This window comes from Diadema setosum, chromosome 12 (assembly GCF_964275005.1).
Source record: "Diadema setosum chromosome 12, eeDiaSeto1, whole genome shotgun sequence".
Classification (NCBI taxonomy): Eukaryota; Metazoa; Echinodermata; class Echinoidea; order Diadematoida; family Diadematidae; genus Diadema; species Diadema setosum.
This window is the reverse complement of record NC_092696.1, coordinates 7,080,839-7,094,869: the sequence shown is the minus strand read 5'-3', so window position 1 is coordinate 7,094,869 and position 14,031 is coordinate 7,080,839. Positions and strand designations below refer to the sequence as shown.

Sequence of the window (14,031 nt, the reverse complement as noted above, 5' to 3'; positions counted from 1 at the left end):
TAACGAACCTTCGTTATAATGATCATTATTTGGATTAAGACACCTATGGAATAAAGAACCTTATCTGATTTTCGGAATTACATAATTATAACCAACTCCTTTTAGAGTGATGTTTTAGCGTATAGCTTCATGCACTTCCATCATCTAGAAAATTATCGGACTGTTTTGTATTATTGTTTGTTTGTTGTTGCTTTCGTTTTTATTCAGACTATGAACATGCATGTATGTAGAAAAAAGTGAAGAACTTGGTTGGTCGTGAAACTTAGAGTGTGCACGATAGGTTTACATTTTCTTCCCTCCACTTTCTTAATTTACTTGGAAATTAATCTACAATATACCTACTCTTGATTTGAACGGGCTGTCTACTCATTCGCAAGAATATTCGCAGATATTTATTCGACACAGCTAAAGGCACAATCATGGTACATCCAATTATGTAAATATCATGAATTTCATGCAAATAAAATAAAAGAACTACGAAAAGATAATTACATTTTTTTTTTTGCAAACTCACGTGAAGGTTGGTGACACGTTTAGCAAGCACAACTACACAATCGGCAACGTGTTAGACCCTGTCTTCACAAGATTATCGCAGCTATGATGAGATGTTTGTATCACCATGGGGATATATCCGGATGGAAATCGAAGTTAGCTCAGCACAGATCAGGCAATACTAGTACAATGCGTTGTATAGTAAATCGAGTGATAAGTCATAATTTGCGCAAAGGGTGCAGGATAGCAAGAATGCGCGCGCACGTGACCCAAAGGTTCACTCGCAATGTGCTCGTAGAAGCAAATTAGGAGGGTAATTGCGGTGCTCCAAACCTTTTCTTTTCTTTTTCTTTCTCAATCTTTTTCAAAAAAATGCGAGGTAAACCTTTACTGAAGTGTTGTGAATCTACGTTCAACTGACAGGAACGTAGATAGTAAGAATCATTGGAAACGAAGGCAATGACAAACAAATATCTTTGATCATGAAAAATATAACGATTATGATTATGCTTTTTACGATTTGATTACATTACTCCTCATAAAATAATTGGCTGAGAGCTAGAAAAAAAATCGTCTGCGCTCAGCCACAATGATTTTATTTCGTACTTGTTTGATTGTTACTTTTTCTGGCACATCCCTGTCATACCACACCTTATAAAACGATAAAAAGGCATTTCCGACATTTCAAATGTTATGACTTCTTCAACCTTTCATAGGTGTTAGATTTAAGACTTAAAATGTTGAATTTAACATTCAAAAGGTTTCAAGAGTAAAGATACTGAAAATGTTTGATTTGCCTTTTCATCTTCTTATTGTGCAATAAAAAAACGCGAGAGACGGGGGGAGAAACAACGTAAAAAAAGTTTTATAGAGTCATATTGACTCTGTTCCACCACCGTCCACCTCCGCACAGACCCAGCTTTGGAGTAATTATGTTGTGCTCAAAATTCAATATATGCGCATGCGAATAAGGGATAGAAACAACCAGTGTAAAAACTGAATCCATATAGTCGATGTTACGTATTGTTAAATACACAAAATATGAACAATAGTTATGAAAAGAAATGCTTCCAGATTAAACCGTATACGGTTACTGTTTATTGAGAAAAATACTTATATATCCGTATATTCTAGTCTTCATTGGGAAAATGTTATATGGTAGGATGTTTTGTGATACAACAGACCTACACATATGCATCAAATGTGATATCTTGGTCATTTTTAAAATCACTACTCCCAAAGGTAAACTGGACCTTTAAATTTAACGTTCAAATAATTAACACTGAAAATAGGTTTGAGGAATGACAACCTGAAAATGTATGATTGTTCAGTGACCTGGTTATTGAAAAACAATGTGAAATCGCCAAGACACGATGTAATTTAACTCTTTCCACTCTCCAGCTGGCTGCAGAGTTGCGACGTCTCTGCAAAGATCTCCGTCTCCGAGTCGCAGAGACTAATTTTATTCACAAGGTCTCCGAGACGTCTCAACGACTTTGCGGAGACACATTGGCGACCTAACGAAGACGTCGCGGACACGTCTCCGCGACATTGGAGATGTCTACGAGTTGTCGCGGTCACGTCTCCGCGACTTCTGGACTTCTCTGAAGTCGCCGTGGAGTCGCTTTCTTGATGAGAGCACAAGTCATTCTTTGGTGTTTCAAGTCGTACGAGTCGCGGCGACGTCTCCTCCAATAAGATACACCCTCTATCCACTACAGTATGTCTCAAAAAAAAAAAAATTTTAATCGGATTTCGCACTGATAACTTTCAAAATGAGTTAGCAATCTTGATGTTATTTTAAGGGATTGAAAATATGATTTTTTTTTTACCTACAAATTGCAGAAAACCCCATTCCATTTGGTTAAGTGGTCACAGAGAATGTAGATCGCTGAAAAGCATGTCATGGATGCTTTTCTTCCAAGATTAGCACTTGGATGCTCTTGGTTTACATAACACAACGGACTAAACTTGGAGGAAAGGGATTCCTGACATGTTCGACAAGGATCCCCATTTCTCTTTGACCACTGGAGCAAATCGGATTGGGTTTTCTGCTAAGATGTCGGTTATAAGTTATAATTTCATACCGTGAAATTGCATCTTGATTGGTTCACTATTTTTAAGGGTATCGCTGGAGAAAGTCTCGTTGTATTTTTTTTGGGGGGGGGGGGGTGAGGGGAGTACATACGGTATTTTGTGCAAATAATCACCCGGCTTCCAGTCGTCCAGCAAGCGTATACCAAAACTGTGATGATTTGTGTGATCAATATTGTATGCAGTATGTGCGGAACAGACCATTTCTGTAATATATCATTGCAATTCCTCCGAGGCTTCTTTTCCTACAGCTTAGTAACGAAGCACTTCATCCACCTGCTCCCTCAAATTAAGTTCCTTAGTCAGATATTCAAATAGTTGTTGCTAGGTGGGGCAAGACTGCGGAAAGCTTTGTGCTTAACGCTAAGGGCAACGTTTTTGAAGCAAGCATGCATACAATTTGAATACATTGCCAAAATGGTCTATTGGTAAGCATGATAAGGGTGGAGTAAGCGTAAAGGTAAATTTGAAGTCACAAACCAGAGTGATTACTCCTCATAATGACACAACACTGAAACAAAAAAAAGAAATGAAAAAGATAGCCAGTATCTTTTCTTTTGTGGAAGACGTGTACAGCAGCTTTATGGCTTGTTTGTTTTGTTTTGTTTTGTTTTTATTAAAAAAAAAGTCATGACATACAGTGCACTCCCGTTATAACGAATATGGTTATAACAAAACATTTCGGCTAAAACGAAGTTAAAATTCAGGCCGCAACATTATCCGCTCTGTTTTTTTTTTTTTTTTCATTCTTCACTTGTTCGGTTGTAACGAAATGTCGATATAACGAAAGAAAACTACCGGTCCCGAGGACTTCGTTAAAACGGAAGTCCACTGAATTGGTAAAACCCTGCATATAAAAAGTAAACTGGTAAAAACACATGCTTCTTATTGCAAACCGAAGAGTAGATGTAAATCACATCGGTATTCAGAATGTCTCTCCCATCATAGCGTCCATTTGGTGGTTTCGTAGCTTGTTATCCAATCTGCTGTTCGTGGAATCTAACAAGTCAATTTGCAACTTTGAAATGTTACTGATGAAGTGTAAGCTTAGTACTTCAATAGAAAGTACACACGTGACATTATGTGGTGTTATTTATTTTATTTTCCTTTCTTGTTCACAAAACAGATACCCCTTTACGAGAAAAATTAAACATGAGACTGCGAAAAACCTAATCAGCTAATATCCCGGTGTTGTTTGCTTGGTTACATCTGTCAAAAGGCTCTCATCTGAGTTTTAAACAATTGAGTATCTGAATATAAGAACAATCCAAGTCCATGGAAGGCCATTTCGAGTAAACTTAAAAAACTTTGTCCAACAATATTCGATTTAACTCTAATGGGAAGGCAAAATTGTACATAGAAATTAGTACATATCACAATCAACATTTACATTAATTGTGGAGATGTCATTTTGTGTGATGGAATTTGGTCATTTTTTGAATCATAATTTATGGACTTTGGTCGTTCTTTGAATCATAATTATGGACTTGGGTCGTTCTTTGAATCACATACAGGATAGGCTGCTATATCAATGGTATGTAAAAGCAATAGATGAGAGAGTTTAGTTACTTTTTTTTTCAGCTTTTAGTCCGTATCCAATCCGTATCCAATCTGCCGTTCGTGGATTCTAACAAGTCAATTTGCAACTACGAAATGTTACTAGTGAAGTGTAAGCTTATATCCTTCAATAGAAAGTACACACGTGACATTATGTGGTGTTGCATATTTTATTTTCCTTTCTTGTTCACAAAACAGATACCCCTTTACGAGACAAATAAAACATGAGACTGCGAAAAACCTAATTAGCTAATATCCCGGTGTTGTTTGCTTGCTTACATCTATCAAAAGGCTCTTTCCTGAGTTAAAAAAAAAAAAAAACATTTAAAATGCGAATTAATATAGCTACAAGGTTACTCTTAGGCGTTGGTAGCGGAAGAAATGATATTGTAACATAAAGCACAGTGGATGAGAGAGTGGGGTATCCCGTAACACCTTAAATCTGATTTGACTGGCATTGTATGTACTTTCGGGAGACAGGACAGGAAATATTCGTATTGCTTCGTTTTATCTAAAAATGACGGAGCTTGAAATGCGCGTCTCGACGGAATTTGATAAAAGAGAATTGTAACAGGGAATTGAGACCCACGTTTAAATAATCGTAAAAATAAAAACAATTTGAATTTGAATTTAACAAGTTTAATCATGAGTAACTATACTCGAACCGTTCAGACAGTTTTTGTTTCATTACCTTATTTACATTTTTCGTCTCGTTTGTCATGTCTGAATAAATATGATGTGTAACTTGTGAAGAGTGTTGGCATGTGCAGTTGGGATCATGTCAAGAGTTCAAGAGACAGTACCTTCCCAAATGGGTGATTTAAAGTTCGGTGTTAGTGCCAGCTACTGCTGCCTCAACACTAGCACCGGAGATAAAAGAGAACTTGAATTCAGTCGATGTTGGCAGGTTGACAGCAACATTATGACCTATTTCCGGTAATTGGTGTTTGGCCCGGTGTTGCATATCGACTGCTAAACCAAGCTCCACCGTCGGTGTTGGCAATTTACGTGCTTTTTTCACGCTTTGGCTGACACTAGCCCCTAGGGATTATCATTGTTGTCATTTCAAGTTGGTGATGGTGTAAGCGTTGCTGTTAGAGACCCGCATGCACTCACAATAGATGCACTTTTTACGTGCAAAGTCTATACTAGCACGATGGTCGCCCGCGAAATTTACACGAGCACTTTAGACATGGTTACATAAAGCTGAGCCTGTGAGAAAAAATAAAATCGTTGTGTGCTGGAGAAGAAATTTGTAGCATTTTAATCCGTCTTCCCCATTTTTTAATGTGTCTTAAACTATTAAAGCAGTCGTGACTACACAGTTGGTTAGGAGACAGCATTATCACTAGCATTAGCACCAAACTTGAAATCAACCAGCGAATATTTCGCCAATTCTGATGATTGAGATTAGAAATTTTAGACTACAACAACTCTCCAGCATCGATAAATACTCGATAAACTCTACCTTTACAACTGTTACTGAATTAATGATACACTTATTTAGGAATCATTGAATATTCCTGCTGATATTTGTGAAGGTGCTTCTTGAGATGTGATGTTAATTGTGCTAAAGTCTCTTGAGTAGGTTTACGTGGTAAGCGATGGTTCACTGGTCAGCACTAAAGCCTGGCCTGCTGGCACCAGGGAGGTCATGGAGGTGTCGTCTCACCTCCCTACTGACACGGAGGTATCATGATGACTGCGGCTCCGACACTCCCAAAAGACTAGTCCTCTTTTCTCTATACTAAATCCGCAAACCATGTAGTGCAAGATATCTATACGCCTGATCAGGGTCCTCCGGGGCTTCTTGTAGTGGGTAGTGTCTCCGTTCGCTGTGTTCTATTTTCAGGTACCTGCCGCCTGGTTGAGACATAGAACAGAAAGATAAAGTATACTTGAATATTACGCGCGTTGATATCATATTGCACTTAGAAATGTCTTCTATCGTCAGCAACTCTTTCAAAATCGTTGTACGAGTAGTTCCCCAGTCATGCTTACCTTCGATTATGATGCATAGTCTGTGATTGATAGCTGAAAAGAAGAAACCGAGTTAAATATGTTAATTGTTGAGGAATTGAGGCGTTTAATGCACATTCCAAGAGAAATAATTCTTGATATGGCCAGTGTTGTAAATACTTGAATTTGATAAACATTTAGCGTGCCATTATTCGACTTACAGGAAGAGGATGGTGTCAATACATTTATGCCACATCCACTGAATGATAACTGGTTTATCGTAGTTATGAAAAAAAAAATATTCTTTTACAACTAATTTCAAAAGGCATTACATTACCCTTCTTGGAAAAATATAGAAGGGAAATATACTCGAATAATGTTATATCAATAAAATGATCTACAATCACCTCGGTGGGAGTAGAGAGTTGTTTTCGCCTGATGACAGCAGCAACACACACCGCCACTGATAAGATGAAGGCGATTGTTAACAATGCTGCAGTGGTGGATTCCTGGTGCAAAACTCCTTCTACAGTTTGCATCTCTGGACAAAACTTATCTGATGGGAGACAAAAAAAACCCAACAAACACAGGTGCAATTTGAATTCAGGATAAACATTGTGATGATAAGCACGAACTAACATGATTTAATTGACATCTTAAATCAACATTTCCAGCAGTAATCTGTTCTTCTTTTTTTTTTTTTAAGGGGAGGGGGGAGGAGGGCACCAATGAAAGCTTGCAACCTATTTTCAACCTGTGAATGTTTTATATCCACCGGAAGACACCCATCGGAATAAGGATAGCGTTGTTGCGTCACAACTTCAGCTGCGTTGTTGTGATGTGACCACTAATGTGGCTATGGGATCTTTGTGTCAACTGATATCGAAGAAAGGATTGACCAAATCATAATACGATACAAAACAAACACGATAAAATACACACACACACACAAAAAAAAAAACCCAGAAACGATAAATGATACAAAAAAGTCTTCAGAAGAACACGGGCAAGATCGGAAGAGCAACCCATATGAAGAGAATACCGTATGGCACAAATAGCGTACCCATCGAGGCAAATACAGTATACGTTATAATGCATTGAAATTTTGTTATAGCCGAACAAATACAATTATGAAGAAACACACAAACTATTCCTATATTGTATGTTATCTAATGAATACCCATTATACCCTGAAAAGCAATTGTAAATGTGATAGTACCTAATAATTAATTTCGTTTGACCATAATGTTGTTTGTAGCCCTGCTTTCATACTTAGTTTGAAAAGGCATGCATGAAAAGTGATGGTTAAGGATTCTGCTACAGTTCGTTGTTCCTCAGGTTCATTATTCCTTAGGTTCGTTATTACGAAGTCTCGTTTGAAACAAGGCTCGTTAATTATTCCAAAAGGTTAGTTAATCAGAACAAAAAAAAATAAGGTTCGTCATTCCTAAAATTCGATAATTCGAAAATAAACTAAATGACGAAGGTTTGTTAGTACTCATTTTTTCCTCACTTTCGAAAAAAAAAAAACAAACGAATATCTTTTATCCATTTTCGGACTCTCGAACGTTTCGTAATAAAGAACCCTATTTTTAAGTTCGGATTGAAGAACATGTAGGTATACAGAATTTGTGTTGTTCGGAAAAAAAAAACAACAACAACAACAACGCCGGAACATATTATAACACGAGTTCTCACACAGTAAACGAATTGGGCAATTTTTGAATCACATTGCAATGTAAAGCGTTTGCTCATGCAGAGACGCTCTGTAAATGTTTCTCCCGGTATGTAATTTTGTAAGCGATCCACCTTTTGTTATAACGGTGCACATTTCTCTTGTATTTCTTTATCAATGGCGCCAGGAAATGACTTCGTTATAACGAAAATGCTATATCCGTGTTCGTTGTATACATTCATAAGCAAATTTTACACCACTGACTTCATGATGATAATGACCTGAATTTTTACTTCGTCGTAACAAAATTTCGTTATGACCATGTTCCTTAACGGGAGTACACTGTACTATATAAATACGTGAAGGCACGTTGACGCTGTTGCGACACGGATTGTCGTCCCTACACGGATTGTCGCCTCCTGCTCGGGGCGACAATCCGTGACGGGCGCTGGCGGCACGGATTGTCGCCCCCTACACGGATCGTCGCCTGGCGACAATCCGTGACGCTTGTGCAGTTCCCAGTTTTTGACCTCGAAGGCGATAATCCGTGTTGGCAAAAAAAAATGTTGCGACACGGATTGTCGCCCCGTCACAGATTGTCGCCCCGGGCTCGGGGTGGTTCCTCCGGTGTTAAGCTTTGGTGGGATGGGTATGACTGGTAAGTTATGCGTATGTGTGTGTGTGTGGGGGGGGGGGGGGTGTGTGCGCGCGCGCGTGTGTGTGTGTGGGGGGGGGGTGTGTGCGTGTGTGTGTGTGTGTGTGTATTGTGAGCTGCATGATATGTGATGTGTATGATTTGTTGTGTGTGTGTGTGTGTGTGTGTGTGTGTGTGTAAATGTGTGTATGTGTATGTGTGTTTGAAGTATAATAACACAATATGTAGAAACTGTGCATGTGTGGTGGTCATAGTGGTAGTGGTTTGTTTGTCTGTGTGTATACGTGTGCCTGTATGCTTACGTGTGTATGTGGAATATAGCGGCGCTACTGTGGCAATACAAACGCCTTCAGAGTGTATGAGCACATGTTTAAAAAATTCACGCCAGCGTTGATCTAAAAATAGTATGGGTGTGTGAACCAATATCAGCGGTGAGGCAGGGTAGGCGAGAGAGAGACCGAGAGAAAATACATACGAGGGAGGCACCCTCCCCAAATGTTATTTGTCTTTGTTCATTTTTCACTGCAGTCATTTTCTTCCATCAGTCTTATAAACTTGAACGTCCATACCACTATTCTTTGTCCCAGAATAGGTTTGGCATGCTTTATGCATGAGCGAATAATTTCCACACGCCGTAAAAAAATTTGTCAATCGTTAGTTGATTTTAGCACAAACGAACTGCCATTGCACACCGCTAACACATACGTAATACAAACAAACACCAACAAACACTCAACAAATCCTCATAATGCAAATAAACCAACTCACCACTTTTTTCCTTGATATTCATTGATTTCATTCAAATCATTCATAAATCGACTCATTCTGGGTGTAACATGAAAAAAAAAAAGTTACAAATGGCAATTCGAAACAGAAACAAATCCATTTGTCAATTTATACCACAAATAATCTCATTCCAACATAGATAACTCGATTATAGACCAACCCTACTAACAATTTCTTCACGAGAAAGTTTTGACATGTAGGGCCCTACCAAACCTATATTCCTTGAATACATTGGTTTGGATCATGTAACACCTTCTTACTTACAAGGGCATATACATAAAAAAAAAAAACACAAATACATTACACGAATCTAGAATGAAATCAGTCATAAAAAACCCGACCACCCCCTCCCCTCCTCATCCGAAACAAATCTAGGGCCTACATCTATCCTAAATATTAAATCCTAGCATGAACATCTGTCATACCATTTATAACTATCCTTCTTCAAATCCAATCCCCAACCCACCAACCCCTGATTAAACAAAACCTAAATCATCCCACACCCACATTCACCAACCCAAATACATACACACACACACACACACACACACACACACGAAGGTTCCGTTATTCCGAAGTTTCGTTTTTTCCGAGGCTTCATTTTAATATCCGAAACACACAATTCCCTATACCTAGAGGTTCGTTGATCCAAAAATGAAATTCGGAATAACGAACCTTCGGAATAATGAGCCTTCGGACGAATGAGCCTTCGGACGAATGAGCCTTCGGACGAATGAGCCTTCAGAGTAACAAACTTTTGCAATAACGAAATGTAACCCACATACCGACGCACACCCGACCCGATACCACATTCCTTCCTCATGAAACGATTTCCCAATGTTGATAAATAAGACATAATGGACCGTATGCAGAAAAGCAGCATCTGCCCGCACGCAAGCTCCACTCCGAATTCATAATTATACAAATCTGCCAAACAAACTCATCAAATTCAAAGCTGCTGATAAAATCAATATCAATGTTTATGCCAGCAACAGCTTGCTAGGTATCCCTCCCCACGCGCAGCTAAAAAACGCATACGCAAAAAAACTTACATAATAAACACATTCTTCCATCACACACACACACACACACACACACGCACGCACAAACGGACACTAAATTATCATGTACACGCGCACATACACACTTCCTTGAAACCTTACCATGACTTTTTACATGGCATGTTTGCATGGATATAGCTATGTAAGTTATGTGTTAGTATTTCAATGATTATGTCCAGAACGATATTACCCAGCAAAACGTGCTTCGAGGGCGGGCGACAATCCGTGCCGCCAACGCCCGTCACGGATTGTCGCCCCGAGCAGGAGGCGACAATCCGTGTAGGGGCGACAATCCGTGTCGCAACAGACGCCTTATGCGGTTATTCGCGGCGAGTTTCTTACCTGTAGGACAAAGCGTCTTCGAGCCTGCAATCAAACCATAGGCATTCATGGCCTCACATGTGATAGTAGTGCAGCCATTGAGTACGGGTTTGATTGTGATCGGTGTGGAGCCATGAGTGGACCACGTGACATTATTCACTGTGATGACGTATGAATGGAAGCCTGCCTGTGGTTGGTTCTCTCTAGGCACGTGACACGACACTGCGAACATGACGTCATCGCCTCCCAACATCTCGGAGACTTTGATTTCAATTACGCTGTCTGTAATATAAAATCAAGAGAAAGAAAAATAGGAATTGAGTACCTGAACTTAAGAACGACCAAAGTCCATGGAAGGTCATTTCGAGTAAACTTAAAAAAAACCAAACCTCGTATCTTTTTTATTTGTCCAATAATGTTCTATTTAACTGTGACGGGAAGGCAACATTAAGTATATACAAATTAGAACATACATGTATGTTATCATGACAATGAACATTTACATTAATTGTGGAGAGGCCATTTTGTGTGATGGACTTGGGTCGTTCTTTGAATCATACACAGGATAGGCTGCTATATTATGAGATGAGAGAAGCGATGAGAGAGGGCGCTATAATATGAATATAAAAATGACCCAAGTGCTGGACTTGGGTCATTCTTACATTCATATAAGATTTCACTCATTCATTTCAGGCACTTCCGGGGGTAATTAGGATTTATCATTTATACACAGGATGAATCCATGCATAAGCTATACAGTTTCCCATGTCAATCTGAATTTGGCCAAAAATTGGACTTGGGTCGTTCTTATATTCAGGTCTTCAATTAACATCAACAACACAAATCACAGGATTTGATTGGTTCTAATGACGTTGAATGCATTCATTAGTCACTATTGTTTGGCATTTTCTACGAAAAGTCACTACAACGTGGAAAGCATTGGTAGTGGTACACACTTTGGAGGCCTTGAAATATTACCTAAAAAATCATCAAATGCTTGCTTTTTCTCCATTGGTTAGTAGGACACGTGATTCAGAGTTTGTCTTTTCTCTACTGACCATATGTCAGGATGCAGATAATTCAATTTACATAGCATCTGGTACTTAAAAAAGCAAATGATACTGCGTGAATGATACACATGCGTCTCTACATTGTTAAATTCTTGTGCGTTGAATATAATCTGTGCATATTCTTTTAAATCTTGGACCTCCTTTTGTTTTATAAACCTCAGCAAATAAAAAAAAAATGAAGCTTGGATATTCATGATAGTACTGTAGGCCTAAACAGACGTCTAAACGAGTTAAGCTTGTCAGGGATGTGGGTAAACGGCAGAGAACAACCTGCATTGACCTTGTAACTATGATTTGAATATAATACACTTCTACTGGCATACAGAAGCTGCCACTGCCGGTTTTACGTTTACGTACCTCGCTGAATCAACGAAGTATTGCAAAATACTCGTCACAATTGTGGTGATGAGAATGTTGTCAACTTGCTCCTTTGTTCATTTCAACCCTTTTTAATCTTATGATAATGAATACAAGGCTGTTCCAGTGCTCACCATCACCCGTGGGGCAGTATGTCTTTTCAACCGTTGTAGAGCCAACCCCATTTTGACCAAGGCAAGTCACGTGTTTACACCTGTCTGGGCGAGGTGCTATGATAAATGAAGATACATCTGAGGACGAAACTACCTCCTGGTCTACCTTAATGACGAATGTATGGATCGGAGGGTACGGCTGATCACGTGGTTTCAATTGACACGTGACCAAAAGGTTTCCTCCTGGATGGTTGGCGTCCTGTTGTTCCTGAAGTCTCATTGACAGGGCGTCTGCTGCTGGTGCATCTATCCATGTATGGTGATCAATCAAGTGAAGGTTTTGTAGGATATTTGTATCATGATATCAAAATACTTTACCTAGAACTAAAACATGAAAAAAAAAAACCCAAAGTATTATCAACGTCACCACTAAATTCCGTAGCTTTTCTGACAAACTTTTACAGAGAAAGTTACGGATAACATTTCGAACGCATGATTCATACTATAGCAATCACTCATATCCGATCGGTTCCTGGACACAATTCTATGCACTCTTCTACCAGAAACTTCATTGCAGCACTCAATATGCATTTGAATCATGGATAACTCTGACAAGCAGACCAAAATAGTTACCTTTTGGACAGTAAATAGACGCTGTCGTTGTATTTCTGAGTCCGTTGCTTCCCTTACACGTCACGTCCACACACCAACGGGGAAGGGGAGAAAGACGAGTTTGAGGTGAAGAAGATCTCCACAGTTCGACGCCATTAACGGTTATCTCATACATTGTGATGGGAGGAGATGGTTGATCGTAAGGAGTCACGTGACAATCAATGATAAGACCAGGCTCAACGTCAGGGTCCGATTGATCGTGAAACTTGATGGTTATCACACCTTCTGATGGAAGCTCTTAATCAAAAGAGAATGAATTATAACAAGAGGTAATCAAATCAAAGTGAATGGTTTATTCATAACATTATGTTGTACTTTCTCTGTTTTACGGGACGGAACTATAATTTGTCAAAGGTATATTGTTAAAGTTAGATATCATATACAATCCTTCATGTAATAGAACAGTGGTTCACCCTTCATGACCCCAAATGCACTTAAGTTTTTCCTCTGGCCAGGTTAAACCTGGAGCTACCTATACACCAAACAACATTTTGACTGATCTAACGTTCGTCAAGCATTCAAATTCATTATCTACTCGTTTGACCCGACGCTATAAAGAAATGCTGAAGCCGCCTAACATCAAATTGATTGTTTCGCTATTTCCATGTTCTCGGAATTCTCATAATTATTACTTCAAGAAATATGTGATTTGTTCAGCTTAAATATCAAAACGTTCCAAGGAACGGTACGGAACTCATTGACTAATTAATGCATTTAGGTTACAATCCCTTAGAATTTTCTTTGTATAACCTATTTAGGAAAAGACATCGTTTACAAATTTATCTATCTGTCTTCATGATATTGGTAAAATTATATTCATTTGTGACATATGAAGAGCTTGTTTGCAAAAACCGATAAGTCCATATTTGCCAAATGGAGATATTTGCGATTAAAGGTCAAGAAAAATGAAGAGAATAAGACGATTTTTGCTTCTTTTTAAACCATAACTTCAAAAATGTACCTGAAGTGACCAATATATCATTTAAAAGGTGTTATTTAGTACTTTATGACAGACACCGGATTTTAACATCTTCAAAAATGGACTTGCGAACAAGCACTTCATACATACATATATATATATATATGAAGAGTTTGTTTGCAAAAACCGATAAGTCCATATTTGTCAAATGGAGATATTTGCGATTAAAGGTCAAGAAAAATAAAGAGAATAATAAGAAAATTTTTGCTTCTTTTGACCATAACTTCAAAAATATACCTT

General features: G+C 38.6%; 1 protein-coding gene across 1 annotated transcript; it reads right to left on the bottom strand.

Annotated features, from left to right (window-relative positions):
• Positions 1-6,150: 6,150 nt before the first annotated feature.
• LOC140236019 (uncharacterized) lies at positions 6,151-12,927 on the bottom strand. The gene is made up of 5 exons (XM_072315998.1): positions 12,774-12,927; positions 12,162-12,446; positions 10,622-10,882; positions 6,510-6,658; positions 6,151-6,177 (listed from the first exon to the last, which is right to left on the bottom strand). The coding sequence occupies exons 1-5, from the start codon at positions 12,925-12,927 to the stop codon at positions 6,151-6,153; spliced, it is 876 nt and encodes a 291-aa protein (XP_072172099.1).
• Between the last annotated feature and the right edge of the window lie 1,104 nt (positions 12,928-14,031).

Bases quoted from the DNA above. Each gene is read 5' to 3' on its own strand.
- LOC140236019 (XM_072315998.1), bottom strand. From the start codon at position 12,927: ATGTATGAGATAACCGTTAATGGCGTCGAACTGTGGAGATCTTCTTCA. The intron at 10,883-12,161 runs GTGAGCACTGGA...TTTATATTACAG, and splicing joins ATACTGCCCCACGGGTGATG to ACAGCGTAATTGAAATCAAA. The intron at 6,178-6,509 runs GTGATTGTAGAT...TCTTCTTTTCAG, and splicing joins AACTCTCTACTCCCACCGAG to CTATCAATCACAGACTATGC.